This window comes from Aspergillus undulatus, assembly GCF_047715775.1.
Source record: "Aspergillus undulatus strain CBS 261.88 unplaced genomic scaffold BDV17scaffold_1, whole genome shotgun sequence".
Taxonomy (NCBI): Eukaryota; Fungi; Ascomycota; class Eurotiomycetes; order Eurotiales; family Aspergillaceae; genus Aspergillus; species Aspergillus undulatus.
The window spans coordinates 683,364-700,103 of record NW_027396605.1 but is presented as its reverse complement, the minus strand read 5'-3'; the positions used below and the strand labels follow the sequence as shown (position 1 = coordinate 700,103).

Genomic DNA, 16,740 nt, shown 5'->3' with positions numbered 1-16,740 from the left:
GTGGGAATCAGAGAATGCAAGTCAGTCAAGATGACGGTCATGCGCAAGGAGTGTCTAAGCAGCAGCACTTTCCAAAAACAAAAAAAGCTAAGACAAGGTCGAATGAAGCGCAGAGTGCGAATCCCGGAATCAAAATGCTCTGCCGCATCGCATCAAAGGAAAAAAAGAAAAATCAGCTCTTTTGTCGCATGCTCGCCGTCCCTGTCCCTCGAGTTCTGCCGTCTGTACTATTACAGAGGAACCATGAGGATGACGATGATAAATAGAGAGTATTAAGGTGTATAGTAAAGCAATGGCGACAGTATAACCCAATTCCTCGGCTAACATTGTAAACATTCAGTTTCAGTTCGGTAGGCTCATCATTTCTTGCCCTTTTGTTGGTTCGGAACTTGTTTCAAGATATCGTCGAAGCTCATGTTAGGATTGAATTTGCTGACCGGTCGCGCCGGGGGGTCGATCGGGGCGACACCGGCGGGCAATGGCAGAGCCTCTAACCCGGGGTTGATCGAGTGTCGGTGTTCCGCCCTGGCTCGTAGTGCTGGAGAGTTCATGCGAGGAATCGCCGGAGGCGGTGCAAGGCCGCTGCCGGGTGACAGAAGGGGTGTCGGAGGGGTTTGTGTTCCTGGCACTGGCTGTTGTAGGTGGGGGTGTTCTGAGGATGACCCTGTGGATGACTGATGCGCTGGGTATGGGGACGAGATCGAGGACTCGTTGTCATACGGATCATCGGCCGTAGGGGGTCCCAAAATAGCATCCTTCTCAGCCCATTGTTCTGCCACTTGCCAACAATGGCTGCGGCGGTACACACCTTCCACACCATTGATGACCACGTCCGATGGCAAGCTCACGAGGCCATTACCGCCGGCAACACCGAACCAGCTGCGCGCAACCTTGCCATCATTGTTCACCCAAGGTGCTCCGCCACGAGGAGCAATGCAAAGGAAATACTCCGCGTCGTCAGTAAAGTGGACATCTTGCACGTCGACGACAACCAATGGCAGTGCTTGGATGATGCAGTAGATCAGAATCCACTGGCCACACCGTAGGTCAATCAAGTCATTGACAGATTTTCCGTGACCAGAGCGCCGTTCAAACTGCATAAAGGCTTCGACAAACGGAGTCGGCTTCAAACTCTCGCGAGTGTAGGAACCCATGAGCACGGCGTTGATGTCGGAATCCTTCAATTTCTTGGTCATTTGCTTCGCTTCCTTCTTTGCGTCCAGCGGTTTGCGCAAGAGTGGTTGCAGTGAGGGTAATTGTGGGATGTCGAATGGAATGGGTGGCTGCACCGGTGGTGTACTGCGGTCATATTCACTCAGCACTATCCGCAGAGCGCGGTTCGTAAGCTCCATCGTATCGGCTGATTCGTCAACTTCCGGCGCCATATCCACCGTTCGAGTAGTGAGAGCGTTGCGATCAACAAGTATATCGTAAACGTCGCACATGTCCCGGTACATCTCTTTCGCAACTTGTCGATTCAACCCAGATTCTTCGAACTGGTTCTTCCTCGACGCCTTGGGAGGCCACGACCCAAATCTATGGCGGTAGTACTGAAGAATGAACCGCCGGAACTCCATAAACGACGCCCTCCATTGCTTGAATCTCACGACCTTGCTCTCAACCGTTGTCTGTGAGTTCGCAATACCAGAGAAGACCGAGGGGAAGTCGAAATCATTGAGCTTGTTCTGCAAAACCTTCAGTCGACCGTCCAGGTCGATGAAGCCGCGCTCAAGTCGCTTTTGAGTTATAGCGCTAATTAGCCCGAATTTGGGGCTTCTAAGCTGCTTCAGCTCATCCAGTTTTCCTACACCGTGCACGAAACCTTCCAAGTATAGAGGGTAGAACCGGAGCCGCTCCCCGAGGACGATAGCTTCGATCGTCTTTTCCCGGCTCTTGCGAACATCGGCCAAAGCAAGCTCGTCGCAGTAGTTGCTGAAACTGGAGGTCGCGATCTCGCCAAAGTTGGACCCGTCAAGGTTGGTGAATTCGAATCGAGCTAGTAACGTGGCAATGTCCATGAAGATTGTAAAGAGTGAGGAAGATCGTGGGGTTGCGATCAAGGACTGGCCAAGGAGGAAGGCGAAGAGGTTGCGGAATAGAAGGAGCGTTTCCAAATCTTCTTGAGAGATAGCCGCGTTTTCGCTGGAGACGTCACTGTTGAGCGGGATCGGCAGATAGAGATGAAGCTCCTGGGGCTCCTCTGGCGCATCATCATCAAACGACATGCGCCTGCTACCGGCGCTGTCATTGTCATTGTCGTTCCAAACATGAGGGGTAAGAGGAGGCGAAGTGGGCGTGCTATTAGGGTTCAGTGATAGACTTCGCGTTTGTCTCTCAAGGTTTCCAGCAGCTCTAGGATCGGAACCACGTGCGAGAAAATTCAGTGAGGACGAATCGGCGAAGGCGGTAGAATGTATCTTGAAGGACGCAGGCCGGCCTGTGTTCTGCGGGAACAAATATACGTATGTGTCGCCAGTCTCGTTCCACAATTCCGGGATCTATGTCAAGCGAAGTCTTAGTTTCGGTTGCGCGGACTTTCTTCACAAAGCATCCCATCTGCGACCGGTGCGATGATGAGATACAACTGAATGGCTTACGTACCTGCTCTCCTCGGCCCAAAGGGCCCATATCATATATGATCTTATGCTCTAGTCCGGCAATCCAAGCGCTCGGCAATTGAGGGCTTGACCTCACGTCTATTGAGCTCGCTCGCGCCCGTCCAGGCATCCAACTGCGTCTCTTGGAGGGTGTGCCGGGTCGCGAATCGGGACCGCCGGGGACAGCTAAGCCACCGGAGCTAGACGGTCTACTGCTACTCAGTCGTCGACCTCTGCTTTGAGGTCGGCCATCGGGAGAGTTGGACGCGTTGTCGGCCAGGTCCTGATTGACCGCTAACAGGGAGGGGGGAGGCGGGAGCGGGGTATCCAAGTCAAATCCGTCCGCCATTGGACTGGGTGAGGGATGTGAGAAGTTGGGCACGGGGGCGGAAGATAGGCGAGCTGGTCTGGAAACGCTTCGGCGTTGCCTTTCTTGAGGTTGAGGCGGCGGTTGTTGGTCAGGAGGGAGGCCTGGCGACCGCGGCGAGGAGGGACTGGTCGCATCTTTATTTGAACTCAACGAAAACAGGGAAGAAATGCGTTTGGCGGATTTGACCGGAGCGGACAACATCTTCGGGTGGCTAACGATCGGAAGGAAAAGAAAAAAGAGTTAGCCCAGGAAAGACGGCAACTGGGTGGAAGGCTCGAAGAGACGCAATGAAGAAGTGCCAGCGGACGAGGGTCGCGATGAAGAGTGCCGCGACGCGGGACGGAAAGTCAAGGAAGGAGGGAGGGAGGCGAGCAGGTGAGTCGGATGCTGAGCGTGAGTGGGCGGGTGAGGTAGGAAAGAATGACAGCCACCAACCATGCACGGAGGCTGACAATTATGCAAAAGCAGCTGAAAACGTCTGACCAGGGCCTATTCTTGGGTCCCGAATGCTCTTGGAGTTCCTTTTCCTCCTACTGGCCGTCTGAAGCTCGTCCACGATACCCGGACGTGACTGGGGAATGGATCTGCAGGAGGGAGCGGGGAGGAATGGAAGGAAAGAGCGAGAGATGAAGTCACGGCCAGACGCTGGACAAACAGATAGCAAATCAAGCCCGTGATGGCTCAGGGTTAACGAGAGAAAGCACTGTACAGAGTAGGGGATGCAAAAGAAGCTGTACAGGTGGAAGAGTGGAGGAGAGTTCAGTGGAAAACTGGATGGGATAAATAATATTGAAGTCTGGGACAGGAACCAATCGATTCCCCATTTTTCATCCACGGGACGCCGCCGTACTTGATGGTATCCGCTAGCCTGCTTTGGGTGCGGGTGTGGCTAGAATTGCAGGCGATGGCCGTATTTTATGCCCAAACCCGAATAGGCCGTAACGTCAGATACTTTCGAGCCCCCGATCGCAAACTGTACAATTCTCCAGTTCAGTTCAGGGAGGGTCAATAATGCGGTTTCACTGATATGAATGGCATTACGGTAGCATAGTCTGCAATATAGTTCGCATTAACATAAATCTGGTAGTGCACCCCATCAAGCTGTCTCGGACGTTTCATGGCATACGTATACATATTGTATGGCGAGTGGGATATTTATAGATTTTAATTGACGGAGCCAGCGGAACCAATATCTTTGACGCTTCATCTGAGCCTCGCGAGGTCCAAGTCCAACACGGATTTTCATTCGCAATACGAGGTCCGCAAAGCGAATGTTGTCTGGGATACAAGGCTGGCCACGACTTGGTAAGTTGGTACGTTGGTAGGCAAGATCAAAATTCACAGCCACGTTTCGCCGCCTCGCAGCGTGGGATCGCGGTGCGACTCGAGAGTGTCTGGAAGAGCCTGAACTCTGAACTGGTGGAGCGATCAGGGGCCAAAAGCCAACAAACACCCCGACCATCTCCTTTTATCACGTCATAGGATAGGGATATGATCTCCTGAATAAGAAAACGTTGTCAATCTCTATAAGATCCTCTGTTACTGCTCTTATCCCCGACAACAGAGCACAAACTACCGCACAGCATCAGGTGGCAAGTGGCCAGAATAGCACCAAGCAAGGCATAAATAGCTACGTATAGGAAGACATGTCCACGCTGAGAGCAGGCCCGCTCGGAAATACAATAACATGCGTTGCCAACATACGTAAGAGTCCCCTCTCCAGGCAGGCAGGCACTGCCATTTTGCTGAGCTCTTAGACTCTGGAGAAATGAGAATTACCAACTTACCAAGGTTCCCAACCGGGTCCCTCGAGTCAAGACGCTCCATGGGACCGCTTCTGACATGTAAAATGGCTTCGTGGAGGCTCAGCGTCAGCCAACTCTGGCTCCAATCTCGGAGTTTTGATGTTCCCTTCTCCAGTCTCTTGTGCTCGGAACCGGAGAATCCGAGCTTACACCGTTGCGAGGGATGTTGATGAGGAACTTTATGGATGCATGAGATAAAGTGATTGAAAAGATCGTTATCGATATAGCTCGCAGAATTTAATCAGATCTAATCAAGCGTCATCGATCCAGACTATGAAAAACAGCCGACAGAGCTAAACCCAGTCCGGCCCAGAGCACAGATAAGTTACCTAGATATCGGTAAGAGAGGCCGAAATATATCTAGGCGACCAGCGAATAATCCGCCAAAGCTGAGCTGCATGATCAGGGATCACATCCCAACGATTTGGATCAGACCACCATCATGAGCGCCGAGAAAGTAATCGACCTCTTCACGGGATGGCCTAACCCCTCACTGCTGCCGACAAGCGCGCTGTCGGACGCCTTTGCCGCTGTTATGGCCGACCCCTCCATCCGCACCCCGGCCTTGATGTACGGCCCGGATGAGGGGTACGGTCCATTGCGAGAGCACATCGCCCAGTGGCTGACTTCGTTCTATAAGCCAGTGGATCCCATCACCGCCAGTCGCATCTGCATCACCGGCGGTGCGAGCCAAAATATCGGGTGTATATTGTCGGTGTTTTCGGACCCGAGCTATACGAGGAATGTGTGGTTGGTGGCACCGCACTACCATCTTGTCGACCGCATATATGATGATGCGGGATTCGCTGGGCGTTTAAGAGCCATTCCTCAGAAGGAGGGGGGTATTGATTTGGAGTACCTACGACGGGAGATAATTGCGGCTGAGGAGCGTGCTGGAGAGAGCAAACCGGTATGGCCTGGTTGATGGACTCATTGACTCCTGACTGACCGAAGCAGTTCAAACCGACACGACCATGGGGAAGACTGTACAGGCATATCATTTACGCGACACCTACCTTCTCCAACCCGTCTTCACTGACGATGACCCAGTCTGATCGCGAGGCCTTAGTACGACTGGCTCGACAGTTCGATGCCCTGGTCATAGCAGATGATGTTTACGATTTCTTACAATGGCCGGCTGATCCCGAGAAGGAACTAGAGCCGCACCCAAGTGCCCTGCTCCCACGTTTAGTAGACGTCGACCGGTATCTTGACGGCGGCCCGAAAGACGACTGGGGCAATGTTTTGAGCAACGGAAGCTTCAGCAAGCTCATCGGACCAGGAATCCGAACCGGATGGGCAGAGGGGACAGAAAAGCTCGCCTACGGCATCTCACAAGCGTACGAACCACCTCCCCAGACAGACCAAGCACTAAGCTAACAAAACCAGAGGCTGCCAACGCTCCGGCGGCGCCCCCTCTCAGTTCTCGTCCAGCATGGTCGACCAGATAGTCTCGTCAGGGTTCCTCCAGAACCACATCGACTCGGTTCTCCGTCCAGAATACGCATCACGATACCGCCGCCTGATGTCTGCCATCCAAACCCACCTCGTCCCCCTCGGTGTAACCCTCCCCTTCACCAGATCCTCAGGGCCAGACACAAGTTCAGTTGCGGCCCTCGCGGGGGGCTACTTCATCTGGGCTGCACTACCTAGCCCCCTGCGCGCGAGTGACCTAGCCCCGGTCGCACAGAGTGAGCACCTCGTGAAAGTGGCAGAAGGAAATCTGTTCCGAGTCCAGCGCGACCCGGCGACTAGTAAGAACGAGTTTGGGTCGTATGTACGTCTGTGCTTTGCGTGGGAACAGGAGGAGAATCTGGAGGAGGGCGTGCGGCGGCTTGGTTGTGCGATCCGGCAGATGATCGAAAACGCGAACCGGGGTTGAACGAGGTCGAACCGTGGATGACTTGTATTACGTATGTAGAGTAGAAAACCTGTACAAAGTAAAGTAAGCTCTTTTTAGGCAGGGATAGACACTCGAGATAAGCAACAATACAACTTTATGTCTTATGAACGCAATAAAATTTAACATTGACATGCTAATCTCGACACATGCACGACGCGAGTGACAGTGTGATACGCACGGCTGACCGATCGACAAAACCGATGGAATCTCGACGGCTTTCTCCCGACAATTTGAGCAGTGTGACCATGTCAGTCTTACATCGGCATGTACATCGATCCCCGTCAGCTCGAGTCTTCGTGTTGTAGTCCTTGGACCGGCGGACACTCATTCCAAACTGCGTCACAGAACACGCGAGCTGCCTTGAACCTCGAAACTCAAATACAAAGGTGGATTGTCTGGACTCTGGACACTGAAAGCCAAATTTAGGCCAGAGGAGTTTGCTCGGAATAAATCTGCGAATCACCGGCTGAATGTTGAGTGGACAAGAGGAGTTGGCGCCCGCACTCCATGCTAAGAGGCTAGTGGTTTCACGGCTGAAAGATGAGAACTCTCTTTTGGCTCTGAGGCTTGCCTGGATCCGATCTGACGCTTTCCACTTGGAGCGGGTAATAAAGCTTGGCTATACAACATTTATTAAACTATCTTTATCTTATTGTTCAAGAAACTGGGACATGTCTTCCTCAGAGTAACAATAGATGGACTTGTTATCGGGCGGATGCTTCCCGAGTAACGTCCACATACTTCTGTTGCGACACCAAGATAATTGTCAGGCAGCCGGAATGTGTACTTAAGCAAGAGGCGCGCCGCTGACCTACTGCGAGTAAAGCCGCGCCATACCGTCCAGATTCCTGGTCTCTCGAAAAAGAAAGAGCCGCGGAAAATCGACTAGCAAAAAGGCGTTGTCTCGGCCACGCAGATTATGTTGATCCCTCTCCTGAAAGTGGTATATATCAACTCCAGTCTCTCCAGGCTTGCCGGTTCCTTCTTCCATTCTGATTCTGATCCCAGTCGCTCCTTCAGACTCCCTCCCTTTCAAACACGCTTTCGAGCACTTTAATAAAGACCAGGGTCATCGGGCCCCAATCACCGCCGTGAGTGCGATTCTTCGATCGTTTCATCCCTGAATCGATTGTTTCAGCTTCGACGGGATTGCACTCGCTCTGACTTTCCATTGGCTGGACGGGCCATACGCACCCCTCTGATTGGCGGCTGATTCGATATTCTCGATACATCCAGGCGCTCCCCATAATACAGCAACACCACTGAAGATTAAGAACAACCGCATTCCTCTCCAGCTGTTCTTGTTCTTCCCTTCCCTCTCTCTCTTCAAGCGCCGGCTCGTCTTTTGTTGTGTTTCCTTGCATTCGCTCATTTATTTCCATTCCGTCGACCTCTGAGTCTTTCGTCATTCACCCCCGTCTGTCCTTATTATTGACTTTCTGGCAAGGTTGGCTATCTCGGTCATTCCTGAGAACTTCTGACCTCGTCACGCGACGATCTTTTGCCTTTGCGTATTATCGCCTGTCTTTAGTCATCTGTCGTTTATATTGACCGACATCCATATATCTATCGACTCCCTGCCGGTCAGTGAGAGCTCGGTCGTCTTCAAAAACATACTTAGCAACGCAACATGCGTTTTAGCAGCCTCTTTCTGCTCTTAACTGGGTCCGCCTGGGTTGGGGCGAGCCCTATATCAAGCGACAACGAACTAGTCGCGAGGCAGTCAACAGAGTACTGGGTGGGCGCTGTAGAACCACAAGGCGCAGTTCCTTTCGGAGACAGCTCCGACTATCAAGTTCGCCGAAATGTGAAGGATTTCGGCGCCGTGGGTAAGTAACACCTATCCCAAAGTAAAGACTAGGCTAACAGCTCCAGGTGATGGTGTAACGGATGACACGGATGCCATCAACAAGGCCATTTCCTCAGGAAACCGCTGTGGTAAGGGCTGCGACTCATCCACCACCAAGCCTGCCGTGGTCTACTTCCCGGCCGGCACGTACCTTGTCTCCTCGCCCGTCATTCAGTATTATTACACCCAGATGATCGGTGACGCCAACAACATGCCTGTTCTGAAGGCGTCTGCCGACTTCGCCGGTATGGCCGTTATCGATGCCGACCCGTATGAAGACGACGGGTCGAACTGGTACACCAACCAGAACAACTTCTTCCGTGCGATCCGTAATTTCGTCATTGACCTCACTGCCATGCCTCAGGGCTCCGGAGCGGGTATCCACTGGCAGGTCGGCCAGGCCACCAGCCTGCAGAACATCCGCGTCGAGATGGTCAAGGGCGGTGGCGAAGCCAACAAGCAGCAGGGTATCTTCATGGACAACGGCTCTGGTGGTTTCATGACCGACATGACCTTCAACGGAGGAAACTACGGTATGTTCGTCGGTAACCAGCAGTTCACCGTCCGCAACATGACCTTCAACGATTGCAACACTGGTGTCTACGTCAACTGGAACTGGGCTTGGACCTTCAAGTCGCTTACCTTCAACAACTGCCAGCTTGGTCTGAACATGTCCAACTCTCCTTCCAACCAGACTGTTGGCTCTGTCCTGCTGCTCGACTCTGACTTCGTCAACACCCCCACTGGTGTCGTGACCGCCTGGGGCAGCGACAGAATCCCTGCCGGTGCCGGTACACTCATCCTGGACAATGTGGACTTCAGCGGTTCCACTACTGGTGTCGCTGCTGTCGATGGAAGCTCCATCCTTGCTGGTGGTTCTGTCGTCGACAACTGGGTTCAGGGAGGTATCTACCGCCCTGGCCAGGCGGCTAGTAAGCGTGCCGTTCACCCTTCAGCCGACTCCCAGCCTGCAGCCGAAGAGGGTGAGGACGTTGTGGTGTCGACCGTCTACGAAACCGTCTATGGGTGTGTCTCCTCCACCGCCAATGTGCCTCTGCCCGCTACGAGCACGGAGTCGCGCACAAACACTGCTGAGACTACTGCTGTCGCCCCGTCAGTTCCTGCTGTCGACACAGTGCCTGCTGCAGGCGAGTCCACCGCGACTGGCGTTGCCACTGGCGCTGCTACTACTGTCGTTCCTGGAACCACGGGTGCTGCCACCACCTCTGTCGCTGTTATTCCCTCTGGCACTGAATCCTCTACCCCGGCATCTTCCTCCGGTGCTGTTCACGGCTCCAGCGGCTCCAGCGGCCAATGTGCTGCCCAAGCTGTCACCAAGTCCCGCGTCCAGACCTCCGTTCCCGCTGCCGCTAAGCCCAACAGGCTCCTAAGCACTAATGGCGGCAAGGTCTTCGAGCGCTCCAAGCCCCTCTACGAGTCCTACAGTGCTTCCTCCTTCGTGAGCGTCAAGTCCCAGGGCGCCAAGGGAGACGGTGAAACCGACGACACAGCCGCCATCCAAAAGATCCTCGATAGCGCTACGTCCGACCAGATCGTCTACTTCGACCACGGTGCCTACGTTCTCACCGACACCGTCCGCGTTCCCACAAACATCAAGATCGTCGGCGAGGTCTGGCCTGTCCTCATGGCTCACGGCGAGAAATTCTCCGACCAAGAGAACCCCATCCCTCTTCTCCAGGTTGGTCAGCCAGGCGACACCGGTAACGTCGAAATTTCCGACCTCACCCTTCTCACCAAGGGTCCCGCCCCCGGTGCCATCCTCATGGAATGGAACATCGCCGAGGAAAGCGCCGGTTCAGTCGGTATGTGGGATGTTCACTTCCGCGTTGGAGGCTCTGCAGGAACCGAGCTGCAATCAGACACCTGCGCTAAGACCCCCAACTCCACCACTACCCCCGACGAGGCCTGCATTGGCGCCTTCATGCTACTCCACGTCACTGAGAAGTCCACCGCCTACCTCGAGAACGTCTGGTCGTGGGTCTCCGACCACGAGCTCGACCTGGACGACCACGAGCAGATCAACATCTACAACGGACGCGGTATCCTCGTTGAATCGCAGGGTCCCGTCTGGATGTACGGTACCGCCGCCGAACACAACACGCTCTACAACTACCAGGTCAACAACGCCAAGAACGTCTTCATGGGTCTCATCCAGACTGAGACGCCCTACTTCCAAGCCAACCCCAACTCCCTTGTCCCCTTCACTCCTCAGGAATCCTGGAACGACCCTGACTTCTCATACTGCACGACAGATGCCTGCCGCAAGGCTTGGGGTCTTCGTGTCGTCAACTCCTCCGACATCTACGTCTACGGCGCGGGTCTGTACAGCTTCTTCGAGAACTACGGCCAGGAGTGTCTGGACGGCAGCTGTCAAGAGAACATGGTGCAGGTGGACTGCTCGGACGTTCACATCTTCGGTCTCAGCACCATTGCTTCAATGAACATGATTGCTTCCACCGATGGAAACAGTCTTGTTCCCCAAGAAGGAAACGAGAGTACATACTGTTCGACGATTGCGTTGTTTGAGCAGACTTCGCAGGCATGAGTTACGTATGGAGATGAGATGAGATGAGATGAAGAAACTAAGAAAAAGAAATGATTGATTAGATTACCTGCCCTTCTGCGGGTGGCTTCTGTTCTTCTCTTCTCTACTTCTACTTTTGTTTCGTCTCCCTTGGTGTGGATGGATGGATGGGCCTTTGTTGATACCACTTTCCTATAGTATCTACCTACTTTCTTCTCGAGTGGACTTGCTTCTCAATAGAATGGATTTTTGATTACGGGTTGGTCAAAATGATAGTGAATAAACTTGACCTCTTGACTCTATTGTTTGGCGTACACATGCAAGAAGGAGGGTCTACTAATGATAAGACTCCGTCAACCTTGGGAGGAGCGAGGCGCTGCGGGCCGCTCTCGCTCTCTTTGATCCGAAACACCAAGCTTCAACCAACCTTCATGACGAACTACGCCCCTTCAACCGAAAGGTCATCAATGGCAACTATCTCTTCCGCCATCTCCTTGATTCAGGATTATCTACCAGTGTTGGTAGCACAGGCATTGTGGCTGAGCCAGAAGGCTGCAGCTCTCGGGTGCCTGTTCCTCTCAGCTTCCTCCCGTTCAGCTTACTTCCTTCCCTTTCGCTTACGCCGAGCATAACAGCCATTGCCCTATCATATTGATCTCGAATTCGAGATTAGAAACTGCAGCAAGCGAATCACGGTTTTCAACTCGACCCCTGCCAGGTCGCGGTCAGGGATGGACTATGCTGTTGAGGCTGAGTGCAGACATGAGCAGCAATCAACCCCCATCACGCTTGCACCTTGCTTTTTGAGAATGCGACACTACCACCTATGTTAGCCTCGCGAGGCTGAGCTTTGGCAGCAGTTCGACACCATACAATATCCCTTCGATGTCAAATGGGTGCATCTGATATTTGGGGTCCCACAGTTTTCCAATGCCATTAATAAGTCGAATCGAAAGGGACATGGTCAGAATAACAATTCTTTTATTCAAAAAAGGGTAAGCATCCATTGTCCGATTGCTTATAATATAACATTTTTAGACCTCGCTGATAGGCCTTGGACATTTTTCTCCTAGAATTTTATACTCGTGCGCGACCCTCCACCAACCGTGAACATGGTTCCTGCGCATCAGGAAAGCCTCGGCTTCCTGGATGTTGTATCCATGAATCTGCGAAGCGCAATGCAGCATCCAGATGAACCGTCTGAACAGTTCTTGACGCGCAGCAGCATTCAAGGTATCTGGTCGTGGGACCGCCTCGCGGAAATGGCAAGACAGTGCAGAGCATTTGGGATGGCAGATATCTCGACAATTCGCTCTCGTTATCTGCACACGCTCTCTATCTTGGTCTTCATTGGCTGGAACGAGTGGGAGAGGTTCAGGCTGATTTTCGTTGATCATCCAAACCGCACTGATAAGGATATACTCGGGTACGACTTCAAAACCCTTACGGACGACACATTTTTGGGTAATTACGGGGCGTTCTTCTTGGATTGCCGACACATATTCTCGCCCGTCAGTTTTCTGGGAGGATCTTTCACCCCTAGTGCTTCTCGAATGGCAGGACTGGGCCTGGACGAATACTTGTTATCCAGAATCACAAGTTTCGACTCAACCCGGATGCTCTATTTCGAACTCGAACCAGAGATATACACCCTTGAAGCTGAAGACTATGATATAGAGACGATATTCTCCGCTTATCTCGGTATAGAGGACTACCACAACCGCTACATCCGCAATTTTGCCGACCGGCTCGCTTATGATATCAAGCATATTGCGAATCCACCAACGACCTCGCATGCACCAACTTCCTTTCTTAACTCTCTCTTGAAGATATTTGCATGGAGGTTACATGGAGAGTCCATGGACCTTCTTCAATGGGAAGCGTCTGTAGTGCTGGACCAGGGCCGGGCGTGGGTGCACTCCATTCTTCTAGGGTTCTGGAAGCTAACATGACGCCGTCAGCGAGATCATTGACTTGTTGGTTATGGAATCAACTAAGCATAGTCATGAAATTAATTGTGGAAATGAGTCTGTCAGCGCGCATGGCGAAGGGGTTGAGTCGTTAGGGGGCCAGGCATCCGGCAAACTGCCCCAGCACCTCACCGAATGGATTAGTAACCTTGAACCTCCGAGTTCCAGCTTTGAAGAACACATTGGCAAGTATTCAGATACAGGCCATGATCCAATGCAGGATCCACCATATCATGAACTCCCAGATCATGAAAAATTCATCTACGCATCAGAAGCCTACCGATGGCTCCTGGCCAAAATACGCCAGCACCAGCAGATAGAACAGCGTGACTCCTGCCTCGTGTCGGATATTGGGTCAATGATATGCAGTCGCTTGCGCGCTGAGCAGGGGCTACGCACACTCAGTCGCCGAAAAGCGTCATTAGTCACGATGACTTTTTGGTTGGACTGGTATCCGCCACCGTATCTTTGGTCTTTGGGAATGACGTTGTCAAGCTCATCCAATATCCTTGAAAAAGTCCTCTGCCTTACTGGAACCTGGAATGAAGCACAGCTTATGACTGTGGCCGAATACATACGCCAGACTTGGCCCGTTACGGGGGAGCACATGATTACCTTCGTCCAACGACTGCTTGTGGACCTTCACGAAGCGGCGGATGTTCTGCGTGAGTTCCACTGGCAAACATATTTCATTTACACTACTGATTTGACTTCATTTTGTCAGATCGTCTGCCAGGGCCACAGAGTGCGGAAATTAGAGCCAAGTTTCAACACTCATCTGAGTATCAGATCTCTGTCACTGGAAGTCCGTACCTTGTGTCTGAAATAGGCGAAGGAATCGGATGGCTTATTTCAGTGTTGCGAGTACCTCCAAGCACTCGTAGCAAGGGCATTGCGACCTGTTCCCCGAGGATATTGGACCTTGACCTAAGAGCAGAGAGCACTGAGAACCCAGAAGTTGTTGTTGTCGGCACTTGCCAGCTGGTAGCAAGGTTCCACGATAAGATCACGCGCCCGAATTCTGCCCCGGGCTTCTGTTGGGGACCTCTGTTCTCCAGGGCAGTTCTTGTTACGGGTTTTCCGGTTTTACGAAGACATGAGGCGGAGACAGGCCTTGAGATGTCTATTGGCATCATGTCTTACTTGATTCGTTCCCGGCAGGTTGTACAATGGGGTGAGAGAATTATAATGAAGGGATTTAGTTCTCTTGTGATTGCGACCGTGGCCGCCAGCAACACTATTGTATGGCATCTGCTCACCAGTGACAGCCCTACTGAACGAATTTCGTACATTCACCCTCGACTAGACACAGTGGACATGAAACCATCTGCAAATGTTTCTCTTCAGTCTCTTGAGCATAGCCGTCATATCGTTGGCTGGTGTCCCAGTGCGGTAGAGTACTGTGGTAAGCAAATGATGCCACTTTCTCGCACGGTATTTAGTGATACTGAAATCTCACGCAGGCCATGCAACAGCCCTACAGAGCATTTCAGCCTCTGGATTACCAAGTCCACCGCCATCTATCATCATCGACCGACTTTACCTAGAAGGCGGCGCACAAGTGGTTGGCGGCTTTAGCATGGGAATCAACAATAAGGAGAACCCTTTCTGGCTTGAGCGCGAGAGCGACTACCCGAGTTTGATCAAGTGGATTAGTTCCCAGCCCATCGTATTCTATGATATATCGGATAGTCGCGCATGGCTAGTAGACGGGGTATCGGCACTCCTCCACCTCGTACGCGTTTCTCTACATCTCGATCAAACCGATCCCGAGTCTCCATACGAATGGGTGTTTGACGCCAGCGCGCTCAAAGACACCTGGAACGGCTCCTCCACTGGACGTCTCGCCGCACTCAAAACTTTGACATGCTGGGACAACCTCAAGCTGCCACTCTATGTCAAGGACAACACAAACCATGCCCGTGGCAGTCGACGACAGTCTGAGAAGAGATACTCGACACTTGGGGACCGCGTGAAGAAGATAATGCACTCTATCGAGATCCTTCTCGACAGACAAGTAAAAGCAGCATCTCAGGATGGTATCAAGATTTCCCAGACACTAAGCACGCAAAGGAGTATTGTTGGTTTCGACATTCTAGACGTCATCAACCCTCTCGGTCCCATTCACGCACGCATCAAACACATGCCCTCACGAAGCCACGGTTGGATAGATCTCATCCAGACACTAGGAGTTACAACAATCTTCGGCAAGGGCTTTGGAGACCTCATTCAACCCTCGGCTCCAGATGTCATCTGCTCGCGTTGGAAATTAGTCCCAACGGGCATGGATTATCTGGCAGCGTCCGTCTCCACCCTGAACATGTTGTACGACAAACGACTCCTACGGCTTGAACCGGGTCTTGGGCTCGGCGAAATGACAAACAAAATCATATGGGTCTCAACAACAGGCCAACCTTTCGAGGCTTGTGAGTGTATGAGTAGTGCTGGGCGCTCGGCAAATGGACATGGACCCTGCAAATTCCACCCAGTGCAGTACCTGGTCTCAAAGAGGCCATGGAAACTAAACATCATCCCTAGAGGGTCAACTCCTATTGACTTGGCGAGCCTCGAAAGAACGGGGGCAGTTGTATTTGGACACTTGTCTTCCCTCGGTCGACGGAAAGGATCAAACTCAACTGATGGAATACCCCAGCACCTCAAGGCAAACGAGCCGGTCCTACTGAGTGCTCGTGCTACGGACACAAGCCAAGGTAGTATAGGGACATCTAGGTCTTCCACTGTTGGCTCCGGCTCGGACAATGTTCAATCGACGGTGTCCACGCAGTCTACGGGTATTACCGCGCCGAGTATACTGTCTTCTGGTGAAAATAAAGAGGTGGTGCAGCGAGACGAGTCTAAGTGGAGACTCAAAGTGAGGGACCGCAAAGTTTTGAAGAAGTGGATGAAATGGGTCTGGTCTTAGTGCTTTACTTTGTTACTTCTCAGTATCCTTGTCTACCATCACTGCGCCCTCATATTCATCCTCGTCCATGTTTTCATCCTCAGAATATCTACTCTCCCGACCACGGCCATATTAATCCTCACACGCCGCATCCACAATTTCACTAAATGCCGCAACGCGATTCATCATCCACTGCATCCTCTCAAGCAGATCCCACGAAGGCAGCGGCATCTCCCTGCAGTTGGTGGTGGTGAACTCAACCACATGTCCCGAGCGAATCATCTCCCCAGATGCACGATAAAACAGCCCATAACCGTGCAGAGAGCTTTGCAGGTCGTCGCCAAAATCCGGCTTCGTTCTGGTTTCGACCATCCCATAGGACCGGGTAGGTAGCAAGTGAAATTCGATCTTTAGCGAATGCGATGTTCGACAAACGGCACAGGCGCCAGACGTCTCGTCCCCGGCCAAGGACAAGGGCAAAGGCTTGAGCGCGAATCGCGCCTTGCCAAATAGCTCCTTGACGCCCCGCGTGACCATGGTCACCAGATTGGTGGCCGCCGCGGCTGGAGAGACATCGCACTTGCGGACCGCGTCTGCCCGCCTATCTACGATGTCATCGGTCCAGAAAATCCGCAGGCGATCCCCGAACGCTGACTCGTCTTCGAGCTACCGCTACCGGCACCCTCTGGACCCTGGTCCGAATTGGTTTCAAGCAAGGCCGTATCCGGGGCTATCAGGACGGCCTCTAGGTTTAGGTTCTTGGTCCTGGTCCATTGTTGGCTGTACCATTTGCTTTCGT

At 52.6% G+C, this 16,740-nt stretch overlaps 5 protein-coding genes across 5 annotated transcripts; 3 read left to right on the top strand and 2 right to left on the bottom strand.

Moving 5' to 3' along the window:
* Positions 1 to 312: 312 nt before the first annotated feature.
* On the bottom strand, positions 313 to 3,751 carry BDV17DRAFT_5112 (uncharacterized protein). The gene is made up of 3 exons (XM_073764677.1): positions 3,451 to 3,751; positions 2,602 to 3,178; positions 313 to 2,498 (listed from the first exon to the last, which is right to left on the bottom strand). The coding sequence occupies exons 2-3, from the start codon at positions 3,166 to 3,168 to the stop codon at positions 360 to 362; spliced, it is 2,706 nt and encodes a 901-aa protein (XP_073621159.1). The 5' UTR covers positions 3,169 to 3,178; positions 3,451 to 3,751; the 3' UTR covers positions 313 to 359.
* A 1,463-nt stretch (positions 3,752 to 5,214) lies between these two features.
* BDV17DRAFT_286042 (pyridoxal phosphate-dependent transferase) lies at positions 5,215 to 6,654 on the top strand (the record flags this gene model as incomplete). The annotated part of the gene is made up of 3 exons (XM_073760823.1): positions 5,215 to 5,682; positions 5,730 to 6,112; positions 6,162 to 6,654. 3 exons carry the CDS (start codon positions 5,215 to 5,217, stop codon positions 6,652 to 6,654), a joined length of 1,344 nt encoding a protein of 447 aa, XP_073621158.1.
* A 1,541-nt stretch (positions 6,655 to 8,195) lies between these two features.
* exgO (exo-beta-1,3-glucanase Exg0) lies at positions 8,196 to 11,214 on the top strand. The gene is made up of 2 exons (XM_073764674.1): positions 8,196 to 8,504; positions 8,551 to 11,214. Exons 1-2 carry the CDS (start codon positions 8,306 to 8,308, stop codon positions 11,088 to 11,090), a joined length of 2,739 nt encoding a protein of 912 aa, XP_073621157.1. The 5' UTR covers positions 8,196 to 8,305; the 3' UTR covers positions 11,091 to 11,214.
* Positions 11,215 to 12,790: 1,576 nt separating this feature from the next.
* Positions 12,791 to 16,018, top strand: BDV17DRAFT_5089 (uncharacterized protein). Its single transcript, XM_073764665.1, has 4 exons — positions 12,791 to 12,978; positions 13,031 to 13,704; positions 13,764 to 14,444; positions 14,503 to 16,018. Exons 1-4 carry the CDS (start codon positions 12,929 to 12,931, stop codon positions 15,960 to 15,962), a joined length of 2,865 nt encoding a protein of 954 aa, XP_073621156.1. The 5' UTR covers positions 12,791 to 12,928; the 3' UTR covers positions 15,963 to 16,018.
* BDV17DRAFT_5090 (uncharacterized protein) lies at positions 16,019 to 16,709 on the bottom strand. Its single transcript, XM_073764666.1, has one exon. It carries the CDS (start codon positions 16,476 to 16,478, stop codon positions 16,074 to 16,076), a length of 405 nt encoding a protein of 134 aa, XP_073621155.1. The 5' UTR covers positions 16,479 to 16,709; the 3' UTR covers positions 16,019 to 16,073.
* Positions 16,710 to 16,740: the final 31 nt, after the last annotated feature.